Source organism: Equus caballus, chromosome 8 (genome assembly GCF_041296265.1).
Source record: "Equus caballus isolate H_3958 breed thoroughbred chromosome 8, TB-T2T, whole genome shotgun sequence".
NCBI lineage: Eukaryota > Metazoa > Chordata > Mammalia > Perissodactyla > Equidae > Equus > Equus caballus.
In genome coordinates, this window is record NC_091691.1 from 21,651,118 (window position 1) to 21,677,859 (window position 26,742).

General features: G+C 60.6%; 2 protein-coding genes across 4 annotated transcripts; one reads left to right on the plus strand and one right to left on the minus strand.

Moving 5' to 3' along the window:
• DDX54 (DEAD-box helicase 54) lies at positions 1 to 19,394 on the plus strand. The gene is made up of 20 exons (XM_023647113.2): positions 1 to 214; positions 2,427 to 2,556; positions 4,014 to 4,084; positions 4,659 to 4,847; positions 4,948 to 4,997; positions 6,351 to 6,392; positions 6,511 to 6,606; positions 7,320 to 7,441; positions 7,535 to 7,596; positions 7,670 to 7,801; positions 8,916 to 9,126; positions 11,214 to 11,348; positions 13,378 to 13,608; positions 13,684 to 13,757; positions 14,190 to 14,399; positions 15,530 to 15,678; positions 15,764 to 15,877; positions 16,510 to 16,614; positions 16,948 to 17,060; positions 18,787 to 19,394. Exons 1-20 carry the CDS (start codon positions 41 to 43, stop codon positions 19,017 to 19,019), a joined length of 2,643 nt encoding a protein of 880 aa, XP_023502881.2. The 5' UTR covers positions 1 to 40; the 3' UTR covers positions 19,020 to 19,394.
• Positions 19,364 to 26,405, minus strand: CFAP73 (cilia and flagella associated protein 73). 3 transcript variants are annotated; one of them, XM_001915005.4, is made up of 8 exons: positions 26,158 to 26,405; positions 24,543 to 24,645; positions 23,641 to 23,745; positions 23,111 to 23,311; positions 22,362 to 22,583; positions 21,866 to 22,024; positions 20,246 to 20,325; positions 19,364 to 19,665 (listed from the first exon to the last, which is right to left on the minus strand). In XM_001915005.4, the coding sequence occupies exons 1-7, from the start codon at positions 26,211 to 26,213 to the stop codon at positions 20,251 to 20,253; spliced, it is 921 nt and encodes a 306-aa protein (XP_001915040.3). In that variant the 5' UTR covers positions 26,214 to 26,405; the 3' UTR covers positions 19,364 to 19,665; positions 20,246 to 20,250. The 3 variants fall into 3 exon arrangements, with proteins under 3 accessions (XP_001915040.3, XP_023502887.2, XP_070131563.1); XM_023647119.2 differs by lacking the exons at positions 19,364 to 19,665; positions 20,246 to 20,325 and adding an exon at positions 20,675 to 21,285 and having other exon boundaries at positions 26,158 to 26,352; XM_070275462.1 differs by lacking the exons at positions 19,364 to 19,665; positions 20,246 to 20,325 and adding an exon at positions 20,859 to 21,282 and having other exon boundaries at positions 26,158 to 26,352.
• Between the last annotated feature and the right edge of the window lie 337 nt (positions 26,406 to 26,742).

A 26,742-nucleotide genomic window follows, 5' to 3' on the forward strand; every position in this document is an offset into this window, starting at 1 on the left:
CCGCAGGCCCCGCCCCTCCCAGAGCCTGCGCCCGGCCCGCATGGCGGCCGGCACGCACCCGGCGGCCGGCCCTCGGTCCCGCGCGGCCATGGCCCAGCGGCGGAAGAAGAAGGGGCTCCGCAAGCGCCGGGGCGCGGCCCCCCAGGCCCGCAGCAGCGACTCGGAGGACGGCGAGTTTGAGATCCAGGCGGAGGATGACGCGCGGGCCCAGAAGGTGGGAGCGCGGGGCCGGGGCGCGCGCTGGAGCCCGAGCCGCCTCCGCGCAGCGCCCCGCGGCCTCAGGTCCCCGCTGGGAAGCGAGCGCGGCCGAGGGCGGGAGAGGGGCGGCCGGGCTCGGGGTCAGGCCCGCCGGCCCGAGCACGTGTCTCGGGGCCCGTGGCGGCCGGGGCCGGCGGCCGAGCCTGCGCTTCCCGGGCGGGGCCTGGCCCTTCCTGCCGGCTGCGCTCGCGCGCCGCTCATTGGCCGCCTCCGGCCAGGGGGCGGGCCCGAGTGTCCGCTCGCCCAATGAAAAGTGCGGGCGCTGCAGAGCGGACTTGGAGAGTTTGGGGGGTTCTTGGGAGGTTGAATGAAGGGGAGACCAGACCCGGTGGCTTGAGACAGTGATGCCCCCAAACCTCTGGGGAAGTGATCATACGTAAATTAAACTCGGATTTGTCGACCGCCTCCTACGCGCCAGGCTCCGCGCTGAGAGCTTTACAGGGCTTGTCTTTAATCCTCGCGCCCGCCCTGTGCGCGCAGTCCTGTCGTCCCCCTTTTCTAGAGGAGGAAACAGGCCTGGAGGGGTACCGGGACTTGACCAGACCTCACGGCTTGTGAGGGGGGCAGCCAGGATTCAAACCCCGGGCTGTCTGGTCCCAGGGCCTGTGCTGTTTCCATTGCTGAGTGCCAACTGTATGCAAATGACGCAAAGGGCGAAAGAGCCGCTGTTGCCCACAGCCCTGCGCTTGGGGTGCCTGGCACAGAGTGGGTGCTCTCTCCACGTGGAGAAATTGCTAAAGGTAATGAACAGCACAGGCAGGCAGAGGCGGTAAGTGCCAGAGGAGCCCACCTATGTGGCTCAGGCCAGGGGCTTTGCCCTGGTGCAGCCCGGTGTTCAGATCTGGCCCAACCTTGTACTGGCTTTGGGACATTGGAGAAGTTGCTTAACCTCCCTGTGCCACATTGGTAGAAGGCAGAAGTTTCCACATGTGTAGAAGGCAGGTGAGTATATGTGCCTCAAAGACTGTTGAAAGGGGTCAGTGACAGTGTTCTTACATTCTACCCACTGAGTAAATATTGCTGGGGGCACCAGTGTGTTCCAGGCCCTGTTTTCATGTGTCTAGAGCAGGGCTCGGCAAACTTTTCCCGTAAAGATGTAAACATTTTAGGCTTTGTGGGGCCACAGAAAGTCACACTATCTTCTGCGTTTGAATTTTTACAGTCTTTAAAATGTGAGAACGATTCTTAGCTCACGGACTGTGCTAGACAGGCTGCAGCTCTGGCCTAGATGGCTATAGTGGGCCATAGAGGTCACAATGGAAAGAACATAGACTCTGAAGCCAGGGCTCAAATCCCTGATCCCCCACTTACAGGCTGTGTGACTTTGGGCAAGTCACTGCACCTCTCTGTGCCTCAGTTTCCTTCTCTGTAAAATGGACTAAATAATAGTAGCTACTTCACAGGGTTGTTGTGAGCATTCAGTGGGTTAATTTATATGAATGCTCAGAGCAGCACCTGGCTGACAGTAAGTACCGTGTACGTTTTAGGTGTTATTATGAATTAGTTCTCTGTAACTGTCATTTAGAGAGGAGGTGGCAGCCTGAGAAGCCTCTCCAGAGGGGGTGTCTGGGTTGGATTGAGCTGTGCTGGGACAAGTGGGTCCTGGATGGGCAGCAAGGAGGCCAGCATGAGAGAGACGGGAGCTGGGGAAGGGTGATGGGTCAGAGGTGGGGGTGGGGGACAGGGCAGCTTGGAAGAGTCTGGTCTCACACATCGCTGATGTTTCGATTGGCTTCCGGAGTTCTTCATTTCAAGAGCTGTGAGTGACAGGCCGGGATGGTGGTGGTGGTGGTCACACTGCCAGCTCTGTGCTGGGCACCGTTCTGAGCTTTACGCTAACGCCCCATGAGGCGTGTGCTCCTGTCCCCGCCACGTTCCAGACGTGGAAGCACAGGCTCAGGGAGCTCGGTCCGCTGCCTGAGGTCTCGCAGCTGGAAAGTGACCGAGTCGGGGTTGGAAGGCAGGCAGCCTCTCTGCGGAGCCTGCTCCCAGACCCTCTGGCCGGGGCCGGCCCAGCCGAAGGAGAGCCCTTTAGCAGAGGAGTCATGTGACCTAGCAGGACAGTCATTGGCTTGAATCAGGGGGGAGAGCAGCAACAGAACAGCCCCCTGTCTGCCCCCAGGGGTCTGATTGTGCCTGGAGTGACGCTGTCTCTTCCTCCCTCCCAGCTAGGACCCGGCAGACCCCTGCCCACCTTCCCCACGTCAGAATGCACCTCCGACGTGGAGCCGGACACGCGGGAGATGGTGCGAGCCCAGAATAAGAAGAAGAAGAAGTCGGGAGGTTTCCAGTCCATGGGTAGGTGCACCAGGCGGCCAGGGACTGGGGGAGTGGCCGCAGGGACCCATCATGCCCTCTGCGCCCTGGGGCTGTCTGCTCTGGGCCTGGCACTGTGGTAGGTGTAAGGTAGACTGAGGCAGCGGAGAGTCTCCACACCTATCAGGGCTTTCTCATGGGGAACGGCCTGACACCGTGAGAGGGCAGTTAGAGCCTCCAGCGATGCTGGCGCCAGGCCAGGCAGAGCCGTTCCGGGACTCGCTGCACGACAGAGTGGCCTTTGGAGCAGAGGGAAAGGGGGAAGAGCTGGGTGGTGTTGGGACACCTGGCCAGGTGGAGATAAAGCTGAACTCGCTTGCTCTTTACAAATCAGTAGCATCCGAAGGAAAGATTTAAATATCAAGATGAATATTTTTATAATCTTAGGAAGGAAAAGAAGGCTGTCTTCAATATGACCTGAGCACCATTTAACTTGACTTTTTTTCAGTTAGACACATATCCCGAAAACACATGGTAAACTAGAGTAAACACTGTGCCTTTGCAACCTCTAGGACAGACAAAGGGTTAATGTCCTTAATATACAAAGAGTTTTACAAATCAATAAGAAAAAGATACCCTGATAGAGAATGGGGTGAAGAAAATGAATACTCAACCCACAAAAGGAATCTAGACAGCCAATTAATATATTAAAAACCTGCTAAATTTCATCAATATCAAAGGAAAAACAAATAAGAACATCGACACGTGCCTGTCTTTTGCCCTTCTGAATCACAAAGGTGAAGGATTGACCAACAAGCAGCTGAGACGGTGTGTTTTCTTGTCCCCAGGCCTCCCACCGTCCTCACTTCTCCACAAGCCCAAGTCATATGTGGTCTCCAAAGGCCCCTCCCCCTTATTCACCACAGCCTCATCTCTCAACACCCATGCCGGCCCCCGTCACGTGCCCTTGTCACATAACACCCTTTTGTTTTGTTTTAATTATGGAAAATCTCAAACGCATAAAGTACAGAGGGCAGCGAGGCTCCACGTCGCCATCATGAGCTCCGGCAGTTTTACCGTTGCTCTCGTTTTAGCCCTGCCCCCCACACACACTTGTCCCCATCATCCTGGAGGATTCTGAAGTGAATCCCAGACATCTCCTCCCGGATCCCTAAATGCTTCCCACGTACCTTCAAGAGATGCAGGCCCTTACGCGCGCCTGGAGCAAACGCACGGTCCCCCAGTCCCCTCCGAGGCCCCGTCAGCGTTCAGACCCCACGTGTCTGCTGGCGTCAGAGTGTGTTCAGACCAGAATCCGTGAGGGTTCATACCCCCCAGTCGCCAGATTTGTCTCTGAAGTCTCAGTCTACCAGTTTTGCTTGGTCTCTTTTCCTTTTTTCTTGCTATTTACTCGTCAATGAGCGGTCGTGGTCCTGTGTAGTTTTCTGTGTGCGGTGCGATGGCCCCCGGGCCCCCGACCACTCCCGTGTCTTTCGCAGGCCTGAGCTACCCGGTGTTCAGAGGCGTCATGAAGAAGGGCTACAAGGTGCCGACCCCCATCCAGAGGAAGGTATGGGGCAGGCGGGCTCTGGGGGTCGGGAGGAGGGGAGGGGACTTGACCGCCCTCCCGACAGCCACCCCTCGTCCCAGCCGTCACGTCGATCGCTGGAGCCCCACACAGCTTGCCCATCCCACAGGCAGAGAAAGTTGGGCCCAGCTGAAGCGAACCTCGACCCTGGGCCTCTTTGCCGTTTGGCCTCCCTGGGGCTGCCCACTGCTGAACCCCCGCCCAGCCAACTCACAGGCACCCCGTTATCGCCCAGCTGTGAGTGTTGTCCTCAGACGTTTAGCCAAGAGGGAGAGGTTTCTCTGGGGTCTCAAGGAGGAGGACTGGACAGGGAGGCAGAGTCTGGCTTAACCTGAAGGATGTTCCAAGAGTGGAAAGAGTTGGGGGTAGTGAGCTGCTCGTCCCTAGAGTTGTGCAACAAGCTTTGGCAAGAATGAGATCAGGGCTGGGCAACAGTCCCCTTCCTATTCCCTGAAATGCCCTGGTTCGCCCAGTCCCCAGGGACCTCCCACTCTGGGTCTCGTGGAGCTTGAGTGCAGGAGCTGACCCCGCCGCTCCCCCACTGGTTTCCCTCCAGACCATCCCTGTGATCCTGGATGGCAAGGACGTGGTGGCCATGGCCCGGACGGGCAGTGGCAAGACGGCCTGCTTTCTCATCCCCATGTTCGAGCGGCTCAAGACACACAGTGCCCAGACCGGGGCCCGCGCCCTCGTCCTCTCGCCCACCCGAGAGCTGGCTCTGCAGACCATGAAGTTCACCAAGGAGGTGCGTGGGCCGGGGCCGCCAGGCTGAGCCGGGAGCAGTCGGGAGGCCGAGGGGCTGAGTCGTCTCCCCTCACCATGTCTCCGTCTCTCTCTCTCCACAGCTGGGCAAGTTCACGGGCCTCAAGACTGCCCTGATCCTGGGCGGAGACAAGTAAGAGCCCCTCAGCCTGCACCGCGGTCCCTGCTACATGCACGTGCCCTGTGCCTCCAGGGTACCAGACGGACTGAGTCTGTGTTGCTTATCACTAGCAGCACCTGAGCCAGCCCCGGTGGCCTAGTGGTTAAGTTTGGCACACTCCACTTTGGCAGCCCAGGGGCGCAGAACCATGCCACTGGATGGTCAGTAGCCAAGCTGTGACAGCGGCTCATGCAGAAGAACTGGAAGGACTTACAGCTATGCACAACTACGTACTGGGGTCTTGAAGGGGGAAACAAGGAGGAAGATTGACACAGATGTTAGCTTAGGGCAGCTCTTCCCCTGCAAAAACAAAAGACAGCAACTTCTCTGCACGTTCCAAAAATACTAACGAGGGTGACACACGGTACAAAGCGGAAAGAAACTCCCCCCCAGGCACTGCAGCTCAGAGAAAGCTTCTGAGGCTCCAGACAGAGCCGGCCATGCACAGGGTCACCTAAATGCGTAGCTTAGTCGTGTGCGTTTTAACATGCCTCACTGTGGGTTGGTTAAAAGTGGGAGGTACAAAAACCAAGGAGTGTTTGTAATAGCTCAGATTTGCAGGTGGATTTTTGCTGGTGGGCCTGTTCCATCCTCGCCCAGTGGCAGCAGCACACCTGCGTCACAGATGGGCAAAGTGAGGAAGAGATGGGCCCAGAGCCATGCAGTGATTTCATAGTGGAGCTGAGATTAGAACGCCGTCTCCTGCTGCGCCCCACCCCCGTCCCACAGTTTCCCTCACGGGGCAGCCCCTTCCTTGTTCCTCTCTGATGCCACTGTCCCCGGTTGCTCTTACTTCTGAGGGTTTTGCTTTTCAGCCTGTGCTCTGTTGCCTACGTTATAATTTAGCTCTATAGCTCGTGACTGTCAGAAATGCCTCTCTGGGCTAGGCCTGGCCCAGAATTCTGGCTCCTACAGGTGTCCCAAGGGTGTTTCAGAGGAGGACTAGTTAGGGATGTGTGCTCAGAAGGTTTAAGAATGAGGACAGAGATCCGGGACGCCTGGGTTCGTGTGGAGCTGGCAGTTCCAGGGCTTGTTGCTGGGTGGGGCTGTGGGTCAAGGGCAGCTTTGTTGCTCTCTGGAGAGGGGGAGTGAGGAGGGTTCTGGGAGTGAGCCCGTCTCTTCGGGACCTCTTTGTTGTCTAAGTCCTTTTGTGTGTTTGAACTTGCGTCTTGTTAGGGCAATGCCTTTGCCTAGTATCTCAGCAGTAGCCTTTCCCCAGCTCCAAGATGAGGGTCGGGGGTGGCACTCGCCTGGGCGTTTGGTTATGGGAAGGGAGAGAGACTAAGGAGACCTGTCTATCCAGCTGACAGCCCCCTTTCTCCCTAGAATGGAAGACCAATTTGCGGCCCTGCATGAAAATCCTGACATGTGAGTGTGCGGGTTAGGGGTGATGCTCTGAGTCCCTGCTCGGACGGCTGAGGAGTGAGAGGAGGGCTCTGCTGGGGGCCCCGGCCTTGCGTGAGCCAGCCTGCACACCCCCTTCCAGAATCATTGCTACCCCAGGACGCCTGGTGCATGTGGCCGTGGAGATGAACCTGAAGCTGCAGAGTGTGGAGTACGTGGTGTTCGACGAGGCCGACAGGTGAGCGGCAGGGACGCCCGTGCCTTTGTGTCGAGGTGGCCCCGAGGCCACGACAGCAGAGGCAGGTGAGCCTGGCCAGGAGGGGCCTGCATGGCCGAGATCAAAACTTCCCCCAAACGTGGGCCACTCACCACAGGCAGCGCCAGTCTCTGGGGCTCCCCAGCCCCACAGTTTTATTTCGTATTACTTTTAGGAGTATTGAAAAGAATAATAAAACACCAAACACGATTTTAAAGAGAGAGAAGGTAGCACAGAGCTGAGCACAGACTGGAGCTCGACGGGGTGGGATCAGATCCCAGCTCTGTGAACGCAGGCAGATCCCCGAGGGTCTGTGGGCCTTGGTGGCCTCGACTACAGACGGGGGTAAAATGGCCCATGCCTCATGGGGTGCTGTGAGCACTGGGGCCGCTGACGTTCGTAAAGCACGGAGAACCGGCCTAGCGCAGAGTGAGGGCTGCTGTCGTCTATTTCAACGTGAATTTGCGAGAAATGTAACTGAGAACAGACACAGGATCTCGAGCTCGTCGCTGCTCAGGAGCGGCCGTTAAACAGGAACGTGAGCGAGTTAAGAAACAGTGAGGCAGACACCAGTCCACGTGGCGGGCAGGGTGGCTGGGGCAAGGATGACTGAGCTTTGGAGCGCTCTGGAATGGGAGCCCCTCTCCTGACCCCGTCCTGCCTTCCGCTCTTTGCCCTCTGCCCTCTGCCCTCAGGCTCTTTGAGATGGGGTTTGCAGAGCAGCTGCAGGAAATCATCGGCCGCCTCCCTGGGGGCCACCAGACAGTTCTGTTCTCCGCCACGCTGCCCAAGCTGCTGGTGGAGTTCGCCCGGGCCGGTGAGTGACCCTGGGCTGGGGCTGGGACTCAGATCGGGGCCTGGGGAACTGGGGGGTGGCTCGGTTCTCAGTGACTCCCTGCGCCTACTGCAGGCCTCACGGAGCCCGTGCTCATCCGGCTCGATGTGGACGCCAAGCTCAACGAGCAGCTCAAGGTGAGGCTCTGCCCGGGCCCTTCCCCAGTGGTGCTTGGGGGCCCTGGAGCCAACCGCACCCCTCTCCCTGCAGACCTCCTTCTTGCTGGTGCGCGAGGACGCCAAGGCCGCTGTGCTGCTGCACCTGCTGCGCACCGCGGTGCGGCCCCAGGACCAGACGGTGGTGTTTGTGGCCACGAAGCACCACGCCGAGTACCTCAGCGAGGTGAGCAGCCACCAGCGGGTGGGAAAAGCAGGACCGTCCCTCCTGGGGATGCTCGTCGCCTCCACCTGGCGTGGGCTGCAGTTCCGCGTGTGGGCACCAGGGGGCAGCGCCAGCGCGGGACACGGGCGCAACCAGGGCCCCGTCCTTGTTTATTCCTTTAAACTTTTCATTATAAAAAGTTTCAAACACTCAATTTGTGTCTAAAGTCAGAAATAGCATAACGAGCTCCCAGAATGCAGCCGTCAGCTCACAGCCAGTCGTGATGCATCTACGATTCCCCCGTCCAGGTTACCGGAAGTTCTGTCCCTGCCGCCTGCCCTCTTTCCCTGGATTCTCGGGGCTCCTCGAATTTCTCTCGTTAGGGTGAGGGTACCCTGCGTGCCGTGAGCTGCATCAGGGCCCTTCTCTCACGGGAGTGGCCTGATGAGCTTTTCCACATGGCTCTACCCGTGACCTTCGGGGGAGCCCGGGCCCAAGGCTGCGGGCCCCTTCCAGCCGGGGCCGCCCCTGGTCAGCCACACCTGGGGCTGTTATCTGAGGACGCAGTTCACTGGGTTTCACTCACTTGACACACAGTTAACCGTGCTTCCTCCGTGCAGCTGCTGGGCTCACTGACGAATGAAACCAAGGTGGTTTAATTTTTAAAGAGCAGTTAACGCTTTCACGGTGCTGCCTACGTGCTGGGCCCTGTCCTCAGCACCGTAGAAGTGTTAACGCATTTAATCCTCATAATGGAGCACAAAGAATGAGCCATCATTCTCCGCATTCTACAGGTGAAGACAGTGAAGGCACAGAGAGCTTAGGTCATTTGCTCAAGGTCACACAGCTGGTTAGTGACACTGGGTCCTGTGGTGACACTTAGAACCTCCCTAAGGAGACTTCTGTCCATGTCATCTCCTTTGATACTCAGCCCTGCGGAGAGGTGACAGGTGATAAATAACCCATTTGTACTGATGAAGATTCCGAACTGGGGTCACCCAGCAGAGCTGGGATTCAAACCACGACCCCATGGTCTGACCACTGTGTCATGGCAGCGGCTGCCGTGGCCGGCCTCCTCTCCTCTCTCCTGCAAGTCCCCGCCTCACCTCTCCCCTCCTGTCCTCACTCCGAGCAGCTGCTGACGACCCAGCGGGTGAGCTGTGCCCACATCTACTCCGCCATGGACCAGACAGCCCGCAAGATCAACCTGGCCAAGTTCACGCACGGCAAGTGCTCTGCCCTCATCGTGACCGACCTGGCGGCCCGGGGCCTGGACATCCCGCTGCTGGACAACGTCATCAACTACAGCTTCCCCGCCAAGGGCAAGCTCTTTCTGCACCGCGTGGGTGAGGAGCCGGGGCTGGACGGGCCTGGCAGGGGCGCGGGCCCTGGTGGGAGGTGAGGGCACGGCCCCGACTCCTGCCGCTGCAGGGGCAGAAGCGAGGCCCACGGAAGGGACCGGAAAATCAGCATCCTGGGGGGCACAGCCAGGCATGGTTCCAGCGGGCGGCCCCACGGCTCTAAGGGGGCGCTTCTCCCGCCTTCTGTCCTGGGCTTCTCTCTCTCCTGTCGTGCTGCTTGATAACCCGGCCCCTCAGCCCCCTCCGCCCTCCTCCCCTGAGGCTGTCTTTTTAGCTCCCCCCCGGGACCTTCGCACCCTTCAACCACCCCCGACCCCTCGACACTCACAGGGTAGGAAGTCGGAAACAGGAGCAAAGCACCTGGAAGGCAGTGAGTCCGCAGCCCTCACTGGTGCCACGGTGGCACCCGACCCTCCCCAGCGCCCCGCGCAGGCCCAGCCTTTTACTGTGGCCACTCTGTCTTCACACCAGCCCTGTGTAGTGGGTACCAAGAGCGTCAGCTCCATTTTACAGATGAGGAAACCGAGGCCAGGGAGGGTAATGGCTGGCCAGGCGGCATAGAGTGGGGTGGCTGGGGGTGGACCCCAGATGATCTCCTCTCAAAGCCGACCTCACCCCATCCCTCGTCTCTGTGAGGACAAGGCTGCCCTTTTGGTGTGTCCTTTGTCACTGCTGCCTTCTTCTTTCAAATTGTAGTAAAATGTAGGTAACGTACAATTACCGTTCTAACCACGTTTGGGTGTAAGTTCGGTGGCATGATGTACATTCACCTCCTTGGGCAGCCATCACCACCATCCACCTCCAGGACTGGTTCATCGTCCCAAACGGAAACTCTGTCCTCACTAAACACTAGCTCCCGCTTCCCCACCCCCCAGCCCCTGCACCCACCGTTCTACTTTGTTTGCCGTATTTTATCTCATGAGCATGCGTACCGCGTTTATAACTACACGTACGTTAAATGTGTGTGAGAGGGGAACCCGGTGAACAGTCCCTTTAGTTGTTCCGTGCGTGATTGAGTGAGTTGAATGAGTCAGTTCGGGCCACCCGTGCTGGCCCGGGAGAAGGGGTTCACCTTTAGTCGGGGTGCGTGGGAGGCCTCCTTCAGGGTCTCCAGCCGCGCCTCTGGGAGCTTGTCTCCATCTTGGTTGCTGCCAGCTCTGTCCTGGTTCCCACTGCTCTGCGCATTCCTTCAGGGGTCCCCAGAACCCCCAAAGGGGATTTCTCGTGTGCTCTGTGATCAACAGCATAAATCAGAGGACCCCAAGTGAAGCTTCCAGTGTGGTGACACTTTGTTTTCGTAAGATGCAGAAAGAAGCCAAAAGGTGACGTGACACGTAGATTCAGTCAGCACAAAATTACAGTCACGCTGGACACTCTTTCCTGCAGCCTCTTTCTTGTCTCAGCGCCTGTTTTTCATTCCTCATTAAATGCCATTCTGTGACTGGCCAGCAGTTGCATCTCTGAAGGGCCAGAGAGTAAATATTTTAGGCTTTGAGGCCATGCACTCTCTTCCTAATTTCTGCCGTTGTACCGTGAAAGCAGTGTTGGACAATATGTAAATGAAGGACCAGGGTTGTGTGCCAATAAAACTTTATTTACACAAACAGGCAGGGGCCCGGGTTTGGCCACTGGCCACAGTTTGCTGGCCCCTTCCCTCAGCTGTGTAATTCCCACCAAGTGGTCATCAGCTGGTTAATTCAAGCAGTCCTCTGTCCTCAAGTCTTTAAGTGTTTCCAGCTTGGGGCTGTTCCAGGCAGAACTGCGAGGACATCCTTGTGGGGAATATTTGCATCCTTGGTGATCTCTTTGGGGGAGTCCCCCGACGTGGGGATGCTGAAGACTTTTGGTACTGATGGGGAGCAGTGCCTCATCTCTACTTCTGCCCACTTCCCTGAGCACTGTTGGCTCCCGCACTCCTGTGCAGGTAGCCCTGGTGGCCGTCGCTGTCCCTTCCCCTCTCGTAGGTGGGGACAGCAGCTCAGTGAGGTGCGGCCTTGGCTCGGGCCACTGGGACTTGTGTTGGGCTGTGGAGTCCTTTGCTTTTACTCCAGCTCAACCTCCTCCTCCCGCAGGCCGCGTGGCCCGGGCTGGCCGAAGTGGTACGGCCTACTCCTTGGTGGCCCCGGACGAGGTCCCCTACCTGCTGGACCTTCACCTGTTCCTGGGCCGCACCCTCACCCTCGCCTGCCCCCACGAGGAGCCCTCAGGTGAGTGGAGGCTGGGGCAGTGCGGGGGTCTCCGAGGAGTTCGTGGTCTGGGTGGCATAGGGAGGAGGTGGGGCTGGATTTGGCCCCAGGAGAAGGTCCCTGTATTTTAAACTCAGGATTTCACATAAACATCCAGATTTCTGGTGTCTGGTGGAAAACTGTCAGATCTGGCCGTGCTGAGTCTGCCCTGTCCTGGGGTCACCAATAAGGCAGCACCAAGCGGTGGGTCCCGGCTCACTGCAGCCCCCACCTGGCTGCTCCTCATCTGTGCAGCCCATCAGGCACTGCAGGCGTCTCTTTGAGACCCCACATTGACCGAGTTTTCGGGGAGCCCAGGGTAGGGAGAGAGACTGAGGCTCGCTGGGCCATGCTCACAGGGTGCTCCTTTGTCCTCCCTGGGTTGGGACTGTGCGGGCGGGCAGCAGCAACTGTGACGGCCTCCATCTGTGGCCCACTACGCGCCCATTGTCTGTACGTCCATCTGTGACTTAGGCAGGGCTGCTCTGCAGATGGGCCAGGCCGCTCATCCCAGGCTCTTGGTCACGGGGTTGGGAGGTGGGAGCTGAGATTCAGGTCCAGCCAGAGCCCCAAGCCAGATTGCTGAAGTGAGGCTGCCCCAGCTGGTGGCTAGGGGGAGCGGGCTGGCCCAGCCACCTGACCCCCAGGTCCCCCCACCCCAGGCCAGGCTGCGGCTCCCTGGTGCTGTCCCTGCCCAGACACCTGGGGCTGGAGGCAGCCAGAAGCAGGCTGCATGGAAGAGCCTGGGGTTGGGGCGAGGGCACGAGAAGGAGGCAAGTGGGGAGGAGGGAGCGTGGGGTCACTGGCGGTGGGGCCCAGTGAGACAGGGCTCCTGGTGGGGCCGCCTGGAAGAGGGGCTTGAGGGAGCGAGCGCGAAGGGCTTCCCTGGGGCCAGGCAGGGAGGTGGGCGAGCGAGGAAGTGTGGGCCCGTCTGTGTGGCCGGCGCTGTCCTGGGCACAGGGGCGGGGTGGCAGGTGGGAAGCCAGTTGTAACGGTGCCTGGAGGCACCACCCAGCCCTGCACGCATTCACTGCGCGCCTGCTGGCTGCCGCGCCAAGAGCTCTGCAGCCGAGCTGCTGGGCCACAGGCAGACCTCCCAGGCGGGGCTGTGCCCTGGGTTGGAGGGGCTGAGGGGGGAGCCCCACACAGCGCCCACAGAGGCCGCCGGGGAGCGGCGTGTTTTAGCTGGAGACTGTCCTGTGCTTGTCTAAGCTGATGGGTTGGCAGGTGGGCTCTGGACGCGGGCGGCGCTGAGTTTGGGCCCTCCCCTCGCTGTGCGCCCCTTGGCCAGTCCCTCAGCCCCTCGTCTCCAGGACAGGCTTGGCGGCGCCTTCCTTGCAGGGTTGTGAAATGTCAGTGATTGAAGGGGGGCGATGGCTGCACAGAAGTTCTTTCTGTTTTCCTTCTGCTCTCATGGGCCTTCCAAAATGAAAAGTTAAGACATAGCAAACAAAGGAGAACAGGCCCAGGGCTGGGCGCGAGGAGGTCTCAGTGGTTGGCGCCGCCTGCTGTTCCTGTGGCTGTTGCTTAGTACCGGCATTAGTGTCACCGTTATCATTATTTGGTCTGACTGGGTTGAACCCTCTGCCCCGACACATTGCGCAGCCCCGGGAGGTCACTGGACGTCTTGGGAGCCGCAACCTTCTCTTCTGTGCTGTGGGGTCAGTGGTCCCAGGAGAGCTGGACAGTGCGTGTCTGGGCCCTGCCGGTCATGTGATCCAGGTGGCTCCTCCGCCCTCTCCCCTGCTGCAGAATTAGCCGTAGACAGCACAAAAATGCACAGACAGGCTGTGCTCCCATGAAACTCTGTTTACGAAAGCAGCCCGCGGGCGGTAATGTCTGACCCCGCTCTGACGCACGCAGGCGCTGCTGTAGAGCTGCTCCGTCGGGATGGTTTCCTTTGTGGGGATCATTTCATGATTCAAGGGCCAGAGTGGGGCCGGGGGAGGTGGGGCGGGGGGCAGCTGGGCCAGGCCGAAGGCCTCTGACCGGGCTCTGGGTCGGGTGGCAGGTGCGGTCGGTGGGGATGGCGTGCTTGGCCGGGTGCCACAGAGCGTGGTGGACGACGAAGACTGCAGCCTGCGGAACACCCTGGAGGCGTCGCTGGAGCTGCGGGGCCTGGGCCGCGTGGCCGACAACGCCCAGCAGCAGTACGTGCGCTCACGGCCGGCGCCCTCGCCGGAGTCGATCAAGAGGGCCAAGGAGCTGGACCTCGCGGGGCTGGGCCTGCACCCCCTCTTCAGTGAGTCCCTGGGGGGGGCGGGGGGGCCGGGCTGTGCAGGACCAACCCCTGGCCTCACGCCTCCCTCCCCACCAGGCTCGCGCTTCGAAGAGAAGGAGCTGCAGCGGCTGAGGCTGGTGGACAGCATCAAGAGCTACCGCGCACGGGCGGTGAGTGAGGGCCGGGTAATGGGCAGTCCCTGGCCTGGGGTCACATGGTGGCCACCATGGTGCCAAGACTCGGATCCAGCTCATCACCCCAGCCGGCCCCAGCGGGGGTCTTCACCTTAGCTTGCACTTCCTGATCTTTAGCTCTGGTTATTCCACGTCTCTAGAGATGCCCTTGTCCTGAACCATCCCTGCTGGGCCCTGGAGGTCCCCCATGTGGCTACCATTTCCCTCCATTTATGGGGAAAAAAAGAAAAAAGATGAAGATTGGCAACAGATGTTAGCTCAGGGCCAATCTTCCTCACCAAAAAAAAAAAAAAAAGAGAGAAAAGAAAGGACCTGGGGAGGAATGCCATAGAGAGTGCATCAAGCTGGCGAGGGTGGAGCTGGGTAGGAGGAGGCTAGTGGTGAAGGACTGGGGTGTCCCCTCCACAGACCATCTTTGAGATCAACGCCTCTAGCCGGGACCTGAGCAGCCAGGTGATGCGTGCCAAGCGGCAGAAGGACCGCAAGGCCATCGCCCGCTTCCAGCAGGGGCGGCAGGAGCGGCGCGAAAGTCTGGCCAGCGCAGCCTCAAGCTGCCCGCCACCACAGGGCGAGCCGCCTAAGGAGGAGGAGGAGGCGGAGGCAGGAGAGAGCGTGGAGGTACAGGCCCCGCCCCGACCCTGGAGTCTGGGCCTGGGGTGGGGGTGCAGCGGGGTGCGTTGAGTCCCAGCAGGCCACGGGGCTGTTCCGAGGGCTCGGAGCAGTCACTGGGGTGGGTGTGGTGACTCTAGTCCCCTCGGACGCTTGTGGGAATCAGTGCCTTAGCCTCCGTCTGCAGAATGGGGTCGTGTCCTCGTCCTCTAGCCCTCGCCTCTGACCATGGCGGCCGTGGGTTTCAGGAATCTGAGTCTTCAGGGTGTGTCCACTGTGTGGGACGTCAAACCCTGGCAGGGTCCTGTCTGTCACCACCATCAGATACATCAGGGGTTCCACAGATGTCAGTCCCCACACTGAGGGCACAGGTGCAAACCAGACAGCCTCTCGCCGGCTCAGGTCGGCTGCTGCCACCACGTGGATTCAGGAGAGTTTGTGTTGGGAGCACAGTGGACTAGGGCACTGCAGCGAGTGACTGTGGTTCCTGCTCCCGGGCCCGCTGGGCAGGTCCAGGGCAGCACGGGAAGGATTCCCAGAGGTGACTGTGTCATTGTCATCGTCGTCACCATCAGTCTCAGCCTGAGGTCCGGGTCACACGGAAAGGGGCAGAGCAGGGACTGTTGGTGGCAGTGAGGGCACAACCCAGGCAGCGTCAGGCACTGGGCCTTTGTGTTGGAAGACAGGGCTAGGGGACCACAGGGGCGTCCCGTTCAGCTGGAGGGTGGGGTCCCGGGCCTGCTTGTCCACCAGTATGTCCCTCTTACATTTAATGTGGACAGAAGGTTCAGTAGCCAGAAAATATGGGTGAAAACCCCTGGACTAGGTCATGTTGTATAGAGCAAGGAGAGGGGCAGGGCCCTGCCTTAGTCACACAGCCTTGGAGACCAAGCTGGGACTGGAACGGGGGTCTCATCTTGGTCAGCACCCCAGCCCCTCCCCACCGGCCTGCCTCTGCTGGTGCTTGAGGCAGGGACTGTGCTGCTTGTGCAGACGAGGAGACGGAGGGTCTAAGTGGCACCAGCAAGCTTTTAAAGCCCCAGAAGCCCCTGGCCCTCAACTCCAGCTGGACGGGTGGGTAGGGCGGCCAGGTGGGCTCCCCAGGGGCTGCAGGTGTGACACTGGCCTTGGTCTGCCAGGATGTCTTCACAGAGGTCGTGGGCCGGAAGCGGCAGCAGTCGGCTGCTGACCCTGCCCGAGGGGCCAAGAGGCGGAGGGAGGAGGCCCGGCAGCGGGACCAGGCATTCTACGTCCCCTACCGGCCCAAGGACTTTGACAGCGAGCGGGGGTGAGTGGCCGGCGGGTCCTGGGGTGGGCAGGCGGGGCCTGAGGGCCCCTCCAACCCCGAGCTGTCTCCCCACCTCTCTCTGCAGCCTGAGCGTCAGTGGCGACCGGGGGGCCTTTGAGCAGCAGGCGGCCAGCGCTGTCCTGGACCTGATGGGGGACGAAGCCCAGAACCTGACCAGGGGCCGGCAGCAGCTCAAGTGGTGAGTGAGCGAGTGCACGTGGCCCTTCTGTGCCACCTTTCCGCCACCAGGGCCCACACAACAGGCACGTGACCCCTGCCTGTCCTGACTCCCGTTTGACCCCCTAGAGCAGGAAATAAGTCACCCCCGGCCCTCATTTGATCCCGAGCAGCATGATTATGATGTGTGATCACACAGCAGGGACTGTGACTCCGTCTGATCTGTCCCCATGCAATACACACACAGCAGGGACAATGACCCTCCCTCCTGTCCTCTTGATTTGATCACGGACGACAGGGATCTTGACCCCTTCTGTCCTTGTTGCTGGTCTTTCTAGACAGAGCTCATACCCCATTCTGCCCATTTGGACTCTGGGTCACAGAACCAGGAGGTGGCAGAGTGGAGACTGGGAACTCTCCAGGGGCCCCCCAGTTCCCAATGCCCCCATACGGCCTTTGAGACCTGGGCTGCCAGGAAAGGAGGAGCAGTGAACGGGCCTTTATTGAGCCCCTGCTGCATGCCAGACGAGCACGCTGCTCTCCTTGAATGTCCAACAACCCAAGAAGAGGGTCAGGGGAAACAGGCCCTGAGGGGAGCGGGCCACCCCAGGCCACCTCCCTTCACAGCAGCCCTCCCAACTCCCTCTCCCACAGGGACCGGAAGAAGAAGCGGTTTGTGGGACAGTCGGGACAAGAGGACAAGAAGAAGATCAAGACTGAGAGTGGCCGCTACATCAGCAGCTCCTACAGGCGGGACCTGTATCCGGAGTGGCGGGGCCAGGGGGCGGGGCCGAGCACTTTCTACCCCTCCCCCTGCCTCCTATAGGTGGGGACGAGGGAGTGGGCGGGGCTTAGCACTTTCTACCCCTCCCCCTGCCTCCTATAGGTGGGGGCGAGAGAGGGGGCGGGGCCGGGCGCTTTCTGCCCTCCCCCGTCTCCTACAGGTGGGGGCGGGAAGGGGGCCGGAGCACCTTCTCCATCCACCCCCTAGAGGTGGAACCTGTATCTGCTGAGTGGGGGCCCGCTCCCAGCCCACGGGTGTCAAGGCCGCGTCGTGATGCTGCATGCAGCCTCCTTAACGCGGCTTCTCAGCTACCAGAAGTGGAAACAGAAACAGAAAATCGATGATCGTGACTCGGAGGAGGAAGGGGCGCCCGAGCGGCAGGGCCCAGAGCGAAGAGGTGGGAAGCGGGGCCGAGGCCAAGGTAGGACCACCCGCAAAACGCAGCTTGGCAAGTGGTCCTCTTTGATCTGACGTGGGTCCCTCAGCCAGTGACAGACTAAGGCGGGATTTGAACCTGTTCAAATGGCAGAGACTCCCTGAAGTGGGACGCTCACGACCTCTGACATGCTCTGAAGGGAGGGGACTGGAGTTTGCCCTCCACACACACACACACAGGTGACCCTGCTGTTGGAGAGTCTCCCACTTGCTGTGTGGGGACAGGCTCTGAGCTGGACACTAGCCACACATGACCTGGGAGTGGGAAGACAAGCTGAAGTGTCTCATGAGGCCAGTGCCTGGCCCTGGGTCACCCAGCTGCCTGCCAACCCCCACCAGGGGCCTCCCCTGGGGAGAGGGGAGCTTGGGACCGTGTCTAGGGCTCTCTTGGGGGCCCTTAGCTCCTGCTTGTCTCCCCCAACCCTGCAGGGCTAGTCCCTGCCTCTTCCGTGGCCCTGTACATCTGCGTCCCTCGGCCTAGGGCCCGTTCTGTCGCGCTCCTGGGGTTCCTCTCCACCTCATTCGGGCCTCCTCGTGCCCTCGCTGTGTTCTCCTCTCCATCTCCGGCCATTTCTCCCGCTCTGACTGGAGTGCCTGGCTCTCCCTCTCTAGCTGTCTCTTTCTGCCTGTGATTTCCTCCGACGCTCCCTCCCTCTGCCATTCCCTGGGTCTCTGTCCCTCCGGGCCTCTGTCTCTCTCTCCATCTCTGCGTCCCTGACCCTCTCTCAGCCTGTTCTCTCTTTCTCTCTCTCTCCCTCTCCCTCTGCCTCTCATTGTCTCTGTTCCTCTCTCCACACACACACAATCTCCCGGTCTCTCTCACTGTTTGTCTCTCTCCCCATCATGTCTGTCTCTGTGGATGCGCCCCGCCTCCCCCCTCCCTCCTCAGCTCCTATTTTTCACTGGGGTGGAGCAGGCTGCTGCTGTGGACGAGCTGGGCCCGGGGCGGGGGGAAGGGCGCCCTGTGGGCTGCGGGAAAAGCAGCTGTTCTCCCCTGTGCTTTGTCCGCACTGGAGGTGACGGGTCCCTGTCAGGTGCCCAGCCCCAGTGGAGACATCTGGGCCCGCCTTAATGACCATCTGCCTGGAAGCCCCGAAAAGGGCACTCGTGTGGGCAGGGAGGAGCTGGGCGGGGAGAGGGAGCACGGGAGAGGGGGAGGGCGCAGGGCTTAGTGGGGAGCCAGGCAGGCGGGGGTAAGTGCCCTCTCAGACCCAGGAGAGCAGGCTGGGGCCGGGCCGCTGACCTCTGCCGCTTTGCTGTGTGACCTTGGATAAGTCCCTTTCCCTCGCTGGCCTCTCTGATTTCTCTCCTGCTGAGGGAAGGTTAACAAACCTCTGTTGAATGCTTTATAATCCTAGCGGTTACGCTGGGCCTTGTTCTGAGCACCATACACATATTAACTCATTTACGCCTCTTTAGGACACAGAAGGTGGGTGCTGTTATTTATAATTCACCTAAGGGGAAACTGAGGCACAGAGAAGTTAAGTGATTTGCCCCAGGTCCAAGAGGTCGCAGCTGGGATTTGAACCCCAGCAGGCCTGGCTTGTGGTTCCACGTGTTCCCCACTACAGTAGACGACATAAGCTTTATTGAACACCTACTGTGTGCCAGACGCCGGGGCCACGGCAGTGAGCACAGACGGCAGGGGGTGGGGGCGCAGTCTGGAGATTCCAGGAGGAGAGACTGAGCTCCCTGAACCCTTGTCCCGGCAGGTCCACCCCGGCCCCGCCCCGCCAGTGCCCCCGCGGGCCGCGTGCGCTCCGAGCTCAAGAGCAAGCAGCAGATCCTGAAGCAGCGGCGCCGAGCCCAGAAGCTGCGCTTCCTGCAGCGCGGGGGCCTCAAGCAGCTCTCCGCCCGCAACCGGCGCCGTGTCCGGGAACTGCAGCAGGCCGCCTTCGGCCGGGGCGCCCCCTCCAAGAAGGGCAAGATGCGGAAGAGGATGTGAGGAGGGTGACCCAGCCCCGCAGCTCCTCGCTTGGCCCAAGTGCGGACATCAGCACCTGGTCGTGGGCAGCACTGTGTGCCGGCCCTATCCCGGGCACCGGGGGAGCTGCCTGCAGCAGCCGTCCTTGGAAAGGAGTGCTGGACGGCCACAGAGGGACAGCAGCTGCCTCTGCCCAAGACAGAGACATCTGAGCAGGGTGTTGAAGGGTGCATAGGAGTTCGCCAGCAAGGCCAGGCAGGCCAAGACCTGAGTGGGCAGGTCAGCTGCTGCTGCTCTCATGTGTTCTGAGTTCAGAGGTCATGGCCACACGGGTCTGAACCCCGAGTGCCTGAGGCCCAGTGATGTATTTTTAATGTGATAAACCTTTATTGAGCACTTCTGGTGGACCCACAGTGCAGTCTCCTCGCGGAGTCGGAAGGGACAGACGCAGGTACTAAACCCCAGCTAGCGTGGCAGAGGAGCTGACAGCGTGCAGGCGGGTCCCATGTGACTCCCCCTGGAGTCCCCGAGCCGGGTGCTGCTGCTGTCTCCACTCTGCAGATGGAGAGGGTGAGGCTCCGAGGCCAAGTCCATTGCCCGAGGTGGGAGAGCCCCAAAGCTGAGCAGTCCCCCTTCCTGCCAGGACAGGTGCAGCTGGGAGCCAACCCTGAGAGGGAGACGTCGGGTCCTGGGTCAGAGGGCACAGCTGCTCCCCTCCGGCTGTGCAGGGTTAAGGCTGCCCCACCACACACCCGAGGGCAGAACCTGCCCCAGGCCCTCGTGGGGGTCCTGGAAGGTCAAGGGCGGCCTCCAGCAGCTGGATCTCAGGCCAGGCATCACCCAGCACCTGTCTATAAGGGAGGAGCTTTGGGGAGCAGGTGCCCCGCGGATGGGATTCTGCCATGTGACCCTCTTGCTGGTCCTATTTATTTACTTACCAAACATATCTAAAGTTTACCGTGCGTCAGACCCCGTTCCAGGCACTTGACAAACATCCACTTGTTTACTGCCCCTACCACCCTTGGGGGAGGACCTGGTCCCGAGCCACATGGTGGATGCGGGGCTGGCGCCCCTTCATAGCCCACGTTTATGGAGCACTTGCTGTGTGCCCCTCGTGTCTGCCCCACAGCAGTCTGAGCTGGCACGGCCCTCCCATCTCAGGGGCGAGCCTGGCAGCCCGCACCCCGTGGGAAATGTGGTACCTCTCCAGGGCCGGGTCCTCATTGGGCCCCTCCCTCACTGCTCACCTGGGTCATTGGGAGGCTGTGGGCTGGGCCTGGCGCAGGCTGGCCAGCACAGAGGACAGGTCCAGAATGAACAGCTTCACCTGGGGGTCCCCGACACGGCCGAGTCACATCCAGCCCCTGAGTCTGTCCAGCCCCCACCTCCCAACACCTGGGAGGCTGCAAGGCTGGGGTGGGGGCTGGAGACCCTATTAGAGGGCAGTAATGACGGTGGTCCCTGGGCAGCGGACCCGGCCTGAACTGCTCCAGGATCTAAAGCCACAGTCCGGGCCTCCAGGCTTTTCATTAGCAGACGCTGTCACAGTTTTCTAGCTGCCTGTCACTGTTATGATGAAGTCAGCATTCTCACTTACATCGAGTTTTTTCCCTTTGAATTGGATCAGTCATATTCAGTGGTATACGATCTCTGATCTTCATGGCGAGGCCCCCTTATTTTGTTTTAATTAACTTATTTATTGATAGGAACATAACAAATGCCCATGGATCCCCTGCCTAGAGCTAGAATCGATGATGAACTGTCCCTGGGCTCTCCCTTCACGTTTGTCACTGAAAGAAACACCTGAGAAGGAAACTCTGTCTCCACCAAAAACGGAAAAAATTAGTTACCCCTGTCACGAGTAGGGCTAACTGGAAAAATAGTAACAACACAGTGAAAACGGGGCATGTGACGGCATTCCGGCCGGCTGCCGTGGCCTCCGGGGGCCAGTCCCAGGTGGGAACTAGGGTGTGGTGCCCGCGTGGGCCTCTCCTTGGTGGGGTCAGACGGCTGGCTGAACAGGGACTGGCCTTTGCCTGTTACTTCGTGCCGAGCCTCTGTCCCTCCCAGTGGCCTCCTGTGCCAGGCCAGCCCTGGCGAACTGGTTACACCAATCACCCGGCTCAGCATGAGGCACAGAGGGGGCTGCGGGGACTCCGGGCCTGGCGTTTGGGTGGCATCCTGGACATCGGGCCCGGGACAGGAGTGGGATGGGGACAGGGGCAAGCTGGGGCGCCTCCCTTTGTGTTTGCTCCCCTTCTCGGAGGGGCCATGCTTTGGGCACCTGCTGGAAACATAACAGAAATGTCCCAAGTCAGGACCCCTCCCTCCACTGTGAACCCAGGTCACGTGTTCTACACCCTGCAAAGCTGGATGAATAGAAAACCGCGTGCCCTTGGTCCCCAGTGACATTGGCGGCACCTTGTGCAGAAAGACAGACCACTGCTCCACCCCACCCTCACCCTCCTTGGGGAAGCCGAGGCCTGTCCCTGCAGGAGCCAGAGGCTCAGGGTTTGATTAAAGTGAGTCTCAACCCCCTGGTTTCTCATCAGTGTCACTAGTTAGTGCTGTTTGATCCTGGAAGAAGGGAAGGACTTGGCATAAAGGTCTGCGTGTGTCAGTATGCACCATGGCCCTCTTGCACACGTCGGAGGGCTGAGCCTCCGAGAGGGTACCACTCCCTCCTGGCTGCAGAGCAGATGACCGTCAGGGCCAAGGCCAACCCAGGACTGCCAGGTGGGAGGTGAGCCAGGAGCACGGGCTCTGAGCACAGGGCTCACGCTTAACCCAGAGAAGCGGGGATTTCAGGCACCGAGATGTTTCCGAAGGTTTGGGGGCTGGAGGTGACATAGGGACAAGGCCCTCACCTGCTCCAGCTGCCCCTCTGTGTCCTCGATGTTCAGGGAGGCCGGCTGCCTCTGATGCTGGCACACCAGCTGGAACAGGTTGAGCGCTGACATCCTAGTGCGTCCCAGGAGCAGGGTCTTCTCAGCTGCCGTGTTCTGGATCTGAACCCACTTGGATTCCTGCGGAACAGCCCGCCCCCTTCCCGGTGAAGGTGCGAGCTGGCCGGCAGAGGGCTGATGGCCCTGGCCTCATTCCCGTCCACTTCCGCCAGTCGGATGCCCAAGGGCGCTCTCAGGGAAAGGCGTCCGGGAGCCGGTTTTCAGGTTCCGTAGGACAGGCCTCCTGGGCCCTGAAGTGCTTTCTGACGCCTGGAATCTCCCCATTAGTGCAGCTGCCCTCTGGGCTAAGTATTGCCCATCGGCAACCTGGGCACCCGTCCCCGGCGGTGGGAGGCCGGGAGCCAGGCGCCGCCCTCCCTGCCTCCACCCGTGCCTCCCTCGCTCCCGCCGGCCGTACCCAGTGCCGCGTGCGCTCCCGCGCCGCCTCCAGGCGCTCCAGCAGCTGCGCTCGCCGCTGGCCCTGCCGGAGCAGCTCGTCCTGCCCGGCGTCCCGCAGCCGCTGCAGCCGCGCGCGCGCCTCCTCCAGCTCCGCGAGCCGCTGGCGCGCCGTGAGCCTCAGCGCCGCCTGCACGTCGGCCAGGCCGCCGAAGCGCGCCACCAGCTCGGGGACCTCCTGGAACTGGGGTGGGGTCGCGAAGGGGACTCGCCCGGGCCTGCAGCCTCCTGGGCCGCCCACGCCTCTCCAGCGCCCGCTCAGTTAGCCCAACTCTGAAATCTGAGCGTCCCACAGTCCGTGCCCCACAAGCGGGGATTCCTCCCGGCCCTCCCTACCTCCATCATCAAGCCTAGCTAAGCTTCCCTGTCCGCGATTAATATTAATTCATTGTTTTATTCAACTAATATTTATCGAGTGCCCGGATCTCCGTCCCCCGCTTCCTGACTGTGTCCTTGAGCAAGAGATAACTTTCTAAGCCTCAGTTTCCCCATCTGTAAAATGGAGTAGAGAGTATAACAGGACCCACTTCACTGGGCCGTGGGGAGAATTCAAGAACAAAGCGCGACCCTGGCATACAGTTAGCGCTCAACAATTGATGATTCCCGGCGTCCAGTCAGCGTTCCAGTGATGCACGGTTCCAAAGCCGTCCCTGAGGCCGCCCGGCGCTGCACGGTGGCGCTGAGCCCCCACGCCCCCTGCAGAGTGCTCACCTCGGGCAGCTGCTCCAGCACCCGCCCCAGCAGGCGCGCGCAGGGCTCCAGGCGCTCCAGCCGCCGCTGCAGCCGCGCGCGCTCCTCCTGCAGCTCCCGCAGCTGGGTCCGCAGCCGCAGCGCCTCGGCCTCCTGGCGGCCCGCGCGGCGCCGCTCCTCCGCCGCCCTCCGCTGCGCGCGGCCGCGCCGGGCCTCGGACTCCTGCGGCGTGGACGCGGAGAGCGGGCGACGACCCTCAGCACGCGGGAGCCCGCGGAGCTGGCCGTCCGCCCCGCCCGACACGCGCACGCCAGCCAAGGGTAGCAAACAGGTGGCCCGCGGGCCCCATTCCCCCAGAATCTCCGATCTGGATCCCTCACTCCTCCACCACGCTTGTAAAGAACTCGAATGCTCGAGGCAGTGTGTGTGTATTTCCCACGCTCCCTTTCGTGTTAGTAAGCCCGCTTTTTAAATTTCTGTGACGCGGCTGCCCCATAGGATGGTGTTTTTTCCACCCTTGAGACCCGCCTCCCCCAGCAGTGTCCACCCACCTGCAGAAGCTTGTCAAAGCGGACAAAGGCCCCTTTGAGCTCCCGCTCCTTCTGTTCCAGCTGTTCCCAGCGCTGTTTCAGGGCTGCCATGGTGGTCTGGAACGCCTGGGGTGGGGATGGGGGGTGAAGCGTGGGGGTGTGTGTGTGTTTGGGGGTCCGAGTCATCCAACACTGTCAGGTTGACACTTAACCTCGCTCATCCGTTGTCCCTGATCCTGTTTCTGACCCCCGCTCAGACCCGCCGCTGGCTCCCAGCACGGTAATGAAGCCCCGGGGCCCTCTTGTAGCCCTTGCACGTTGGCGTCCCTGCCCTTCCTTCAGGCCTCATCTTGCCCTCTCTCCTCTGACACTATCTTCCAGCCACTCGACTACCTGTGTTTAGTCCCTGCCTCCCAGTCTGTGTACATGCTGTTCCCTCTGCTCGTTTCTGCCCCCTCACCCCGTCCCCCTTTGCTGGATAAGTCAACTTGCCCTTCAGCAATCCCTAAGACATCACTTCCTCCAGGAAGCCCTCCTTGACCACCCTCATGTGGAGATAGGGGCTTCCTCTGGTTCCCACAGTCCCTCTCGGTGCTTCCCCCTCACAGCAGTCCCTTGTCTCTGGACACTTGTCTCTGCTTCTCTAGACTCTGAGCGCCACGAGGGCAGGCACCATGGTGAGGCTTCTAGATCCCAGTGCAGTGCCCTTCACACAGCAGGTGCCCAATGCACACTTATTTGCATCAACCACTGATCTCATTTGATCCCATTCGGCAGATGAGGAAACCAAGGCTCAGAGTGGTGAAATGGCACGTCTCAGAACTTATAGCTAATAAGCTAGCTCCACCCCTTCCCATCCCTCTGCTCGCCACCACTTTTTGTCTGAGGTCCCCAAAGTCTCAGAGACAGTAGTGGAGGCTCACCTGCTTCTGGGCCTGCAGGCCCTGGTCTGCCTCCGCCAGCTCTCGCCTCTTCTCCAGGAGATGGAGCACTGGCGGGAGGTGGTCCACATTCTGCTCGGGGGATCTGCCCAGGAGGTGGTGGTGAAGGAGGTGAGAGTCAGGCCCCAGACCCCCCCACTAGTGCCTGAGACGCCCCCGTTAGCCGCCTGCTGGCTGTGGACGTCTTCATTCAGCTGAGCACCTCCTCTGTGCCAGGCGCCATTCCAGGCCCTGGGGGTGTGGCTGTGGGCAAGACGGACAAAACCCCTGCCCTCCGGGAGCCGGCCTTCCGCTGGGGCCGCAGAAAACGAGGCTAACAATAATAATAACTAATGCCAGGACGCGTATGCGCCAAGCTGGAAAATTAAGCAGACCGAGGGAAATCTTTCAGGAGGGAGGTCAAAAAGCCCCTCTGAGGAGGTGACACTGCAGCAGAGACCTGAAGGGGAAGAAGGAGGGAGCCATGTGGCTATCTGCAGGGAACAGATTCTAGGCCGAGGGAACAGCCAACGCCAAGGCCCAGGGGAAGGATCTTGGTGTGGAAGGAGCTGCCCTGTGAGGAGGCCAGTGTGGCTGGAGGAGAGGGGAGGGGAGGGAGAGATGGGAATTGAGATCAGAGCTGCGAGGCTCAGACTGCGGTGGGCTGTGGCGAGGGAGGGCTTGGCCTCGACTCTTGGTGAAGTGGGAGCCATGGGAGGGTTTTGAGCAGAGGAGGGGTCCCTCTGGCTGCTGTGGAAGCTGCAGACCAGGGATGGGGTTACGGGATGATGGAGACAGTGTGGTTCTGATCAGTGGTTGCAGTGACGAGGTGAGGAGGGGGTGGTTCCAGGTTCAATTTGAGAGCAAAGCCGATGGAGCAATGAGGAGAAAGGAGTCAAAGAGGAACGTAGGAGCTGGAAGGATGTTCCTGATGGAAGGCTGAGTCGGGGGCGGGGGAGATCGGCTCCTTGCTGTGGTTGAATTGAGACTGAGATAGATGTCTGAGAGGCCCCGCAGACCTCCGAGGGGAGGGGTCCATGAGGAGGGGGGATTTGGAGTCAGGCTCCCAGGGCAGAGGGGGCTGGGCACAGCTCCACAAGGTGGGCTGTGTGGGGAGCAGAGGGGCGCACTAACATTCCACGCGCCAAGGCTTTCCCAGCTCTGGTCGCGGGAACCCTCCCATCATACAGATTCTGAGACTGAGGTTGGGACCCTCGGTCACGCTGCTGAACACAGAGCAGGCACGGGACTAGCTGCCTCCACGCTTCCTTTAAAAGGCAGAGTGTGCAGGGAGAGCGGGCAAGAGTCCGCAGAATCATTGCTTCCCGTCTTGGTTCAAACGATTTCAGCGCCGCTGGATGTCAGCTGGGGTGGGGATCAGGATGAGAGTAGGGACCCGGGCTATCGACCCAGCTCTGCCCTCACTAGCCCTGAGACCTTGGGGAAATCGCCATTTCTTTCTGGGCCCCAGTTTCTTCCTCTGGGAAGTGGGGGCAATAATCCCCCACCACAAACTTCCTGAGGAAGTGAGGACACTGGGGGCCAAGGGGGAAGGGCTGGGCCATCCCACCCGCTCCTGCCCTCCTTCCAGCCCTCCCTGCCACTCCGCGCCACTCACGTAGCCAGTTTCTCCTGCAAGGCCAGTCGGAAATACTCCTCCCAGGGCACTGCCATCTCCCGGCAATTGCCCCCAGCTCTCCTTCCTCAGGCCGGAGTTCTGCACTAGCCTCGGAGGCCCAGGGGTCCTGATGCAGGGGGGTGTGGCAGCGTCCTCGGTACTCCTAGAGGCAGCCACCAAGCAGGCCTTGGTTGCCCCAGCAACCAACGACACAACATTCCATTGCCGCCCGAGGCCGGGACTGCACCCTGGGAGGGAGACGGAGGGGCTGCAGGGAGGGCAGCAGGCTCTGCCCCATCGGGAGAGGGCTTTCACTCCCCATCTAAAGTGGGGTGCAGTGGAGGGACAGGGATCCCTCAGCCAGGAATTCACCCCTCTTGGTGCCCCACATCTGGTCAAGCCTCTTTCCTGCTCGGCGGGGTGGGGCCTCGCTAATGTGACTGGACGCTCAGTAGACTGTTCAAGAGAAAATGATTGAGCACCCACAGCTGGCCGGGTCCTGGGCGGGGTCGTTCACTCCCTGGTGAGGCGGTGAGGGGCCGCTCCCTTTGCTGGGGCTGGGGCTACCCTGGCTTTGCCTCATGG

Bases quoted from the DNA above. Each gene is read 5' to 3' on its own strand.
- DDX54 (XM_023647113.2), top strand. From the start codon at position 41: ATGGCGGCCGGCACGCACCCGGCGGCCGGCCCTCGGTCCCGCGCGGCC. The intron at 15,679-15,763 runs GTGAGTGGCCGG...CTCTCTCTGCAG, and splicing joins GACTTTGACAGCGAGCGGGG to CCTGAGCGTCAGTGGCGACC. The intron at 16,615-16,947 runs GTATCCGGAGTG...GCGGCTTCTCAG, and splicing joins AGCTCCTACAGGCGGGACCT to CTACCAGAAGTGGAAACAGA.
- CFAP73 (XM_023647119.2), bottom strand. From the start codon at position 26,213: ATGGCAGTGCCCTGGGAGGAGTATTTCCGACTGGCCTTGCAGGAGAAA. The intron at 23,746-24,542 runs GTGAGCCTCCAC...TCCCCACCCCAG, and splicing joins GCCTGCAGGCCCAGAAGCAG to GCGTTCCAGACCACCATGGC. The intron at 22,584-23,110 runs GTGAGCACTCTG...ACCCCACCCCAG, and splicing joins TGCTGGAGCAGCTGCCCGAG to TTCCAGGAGGTCCCCGAGCT.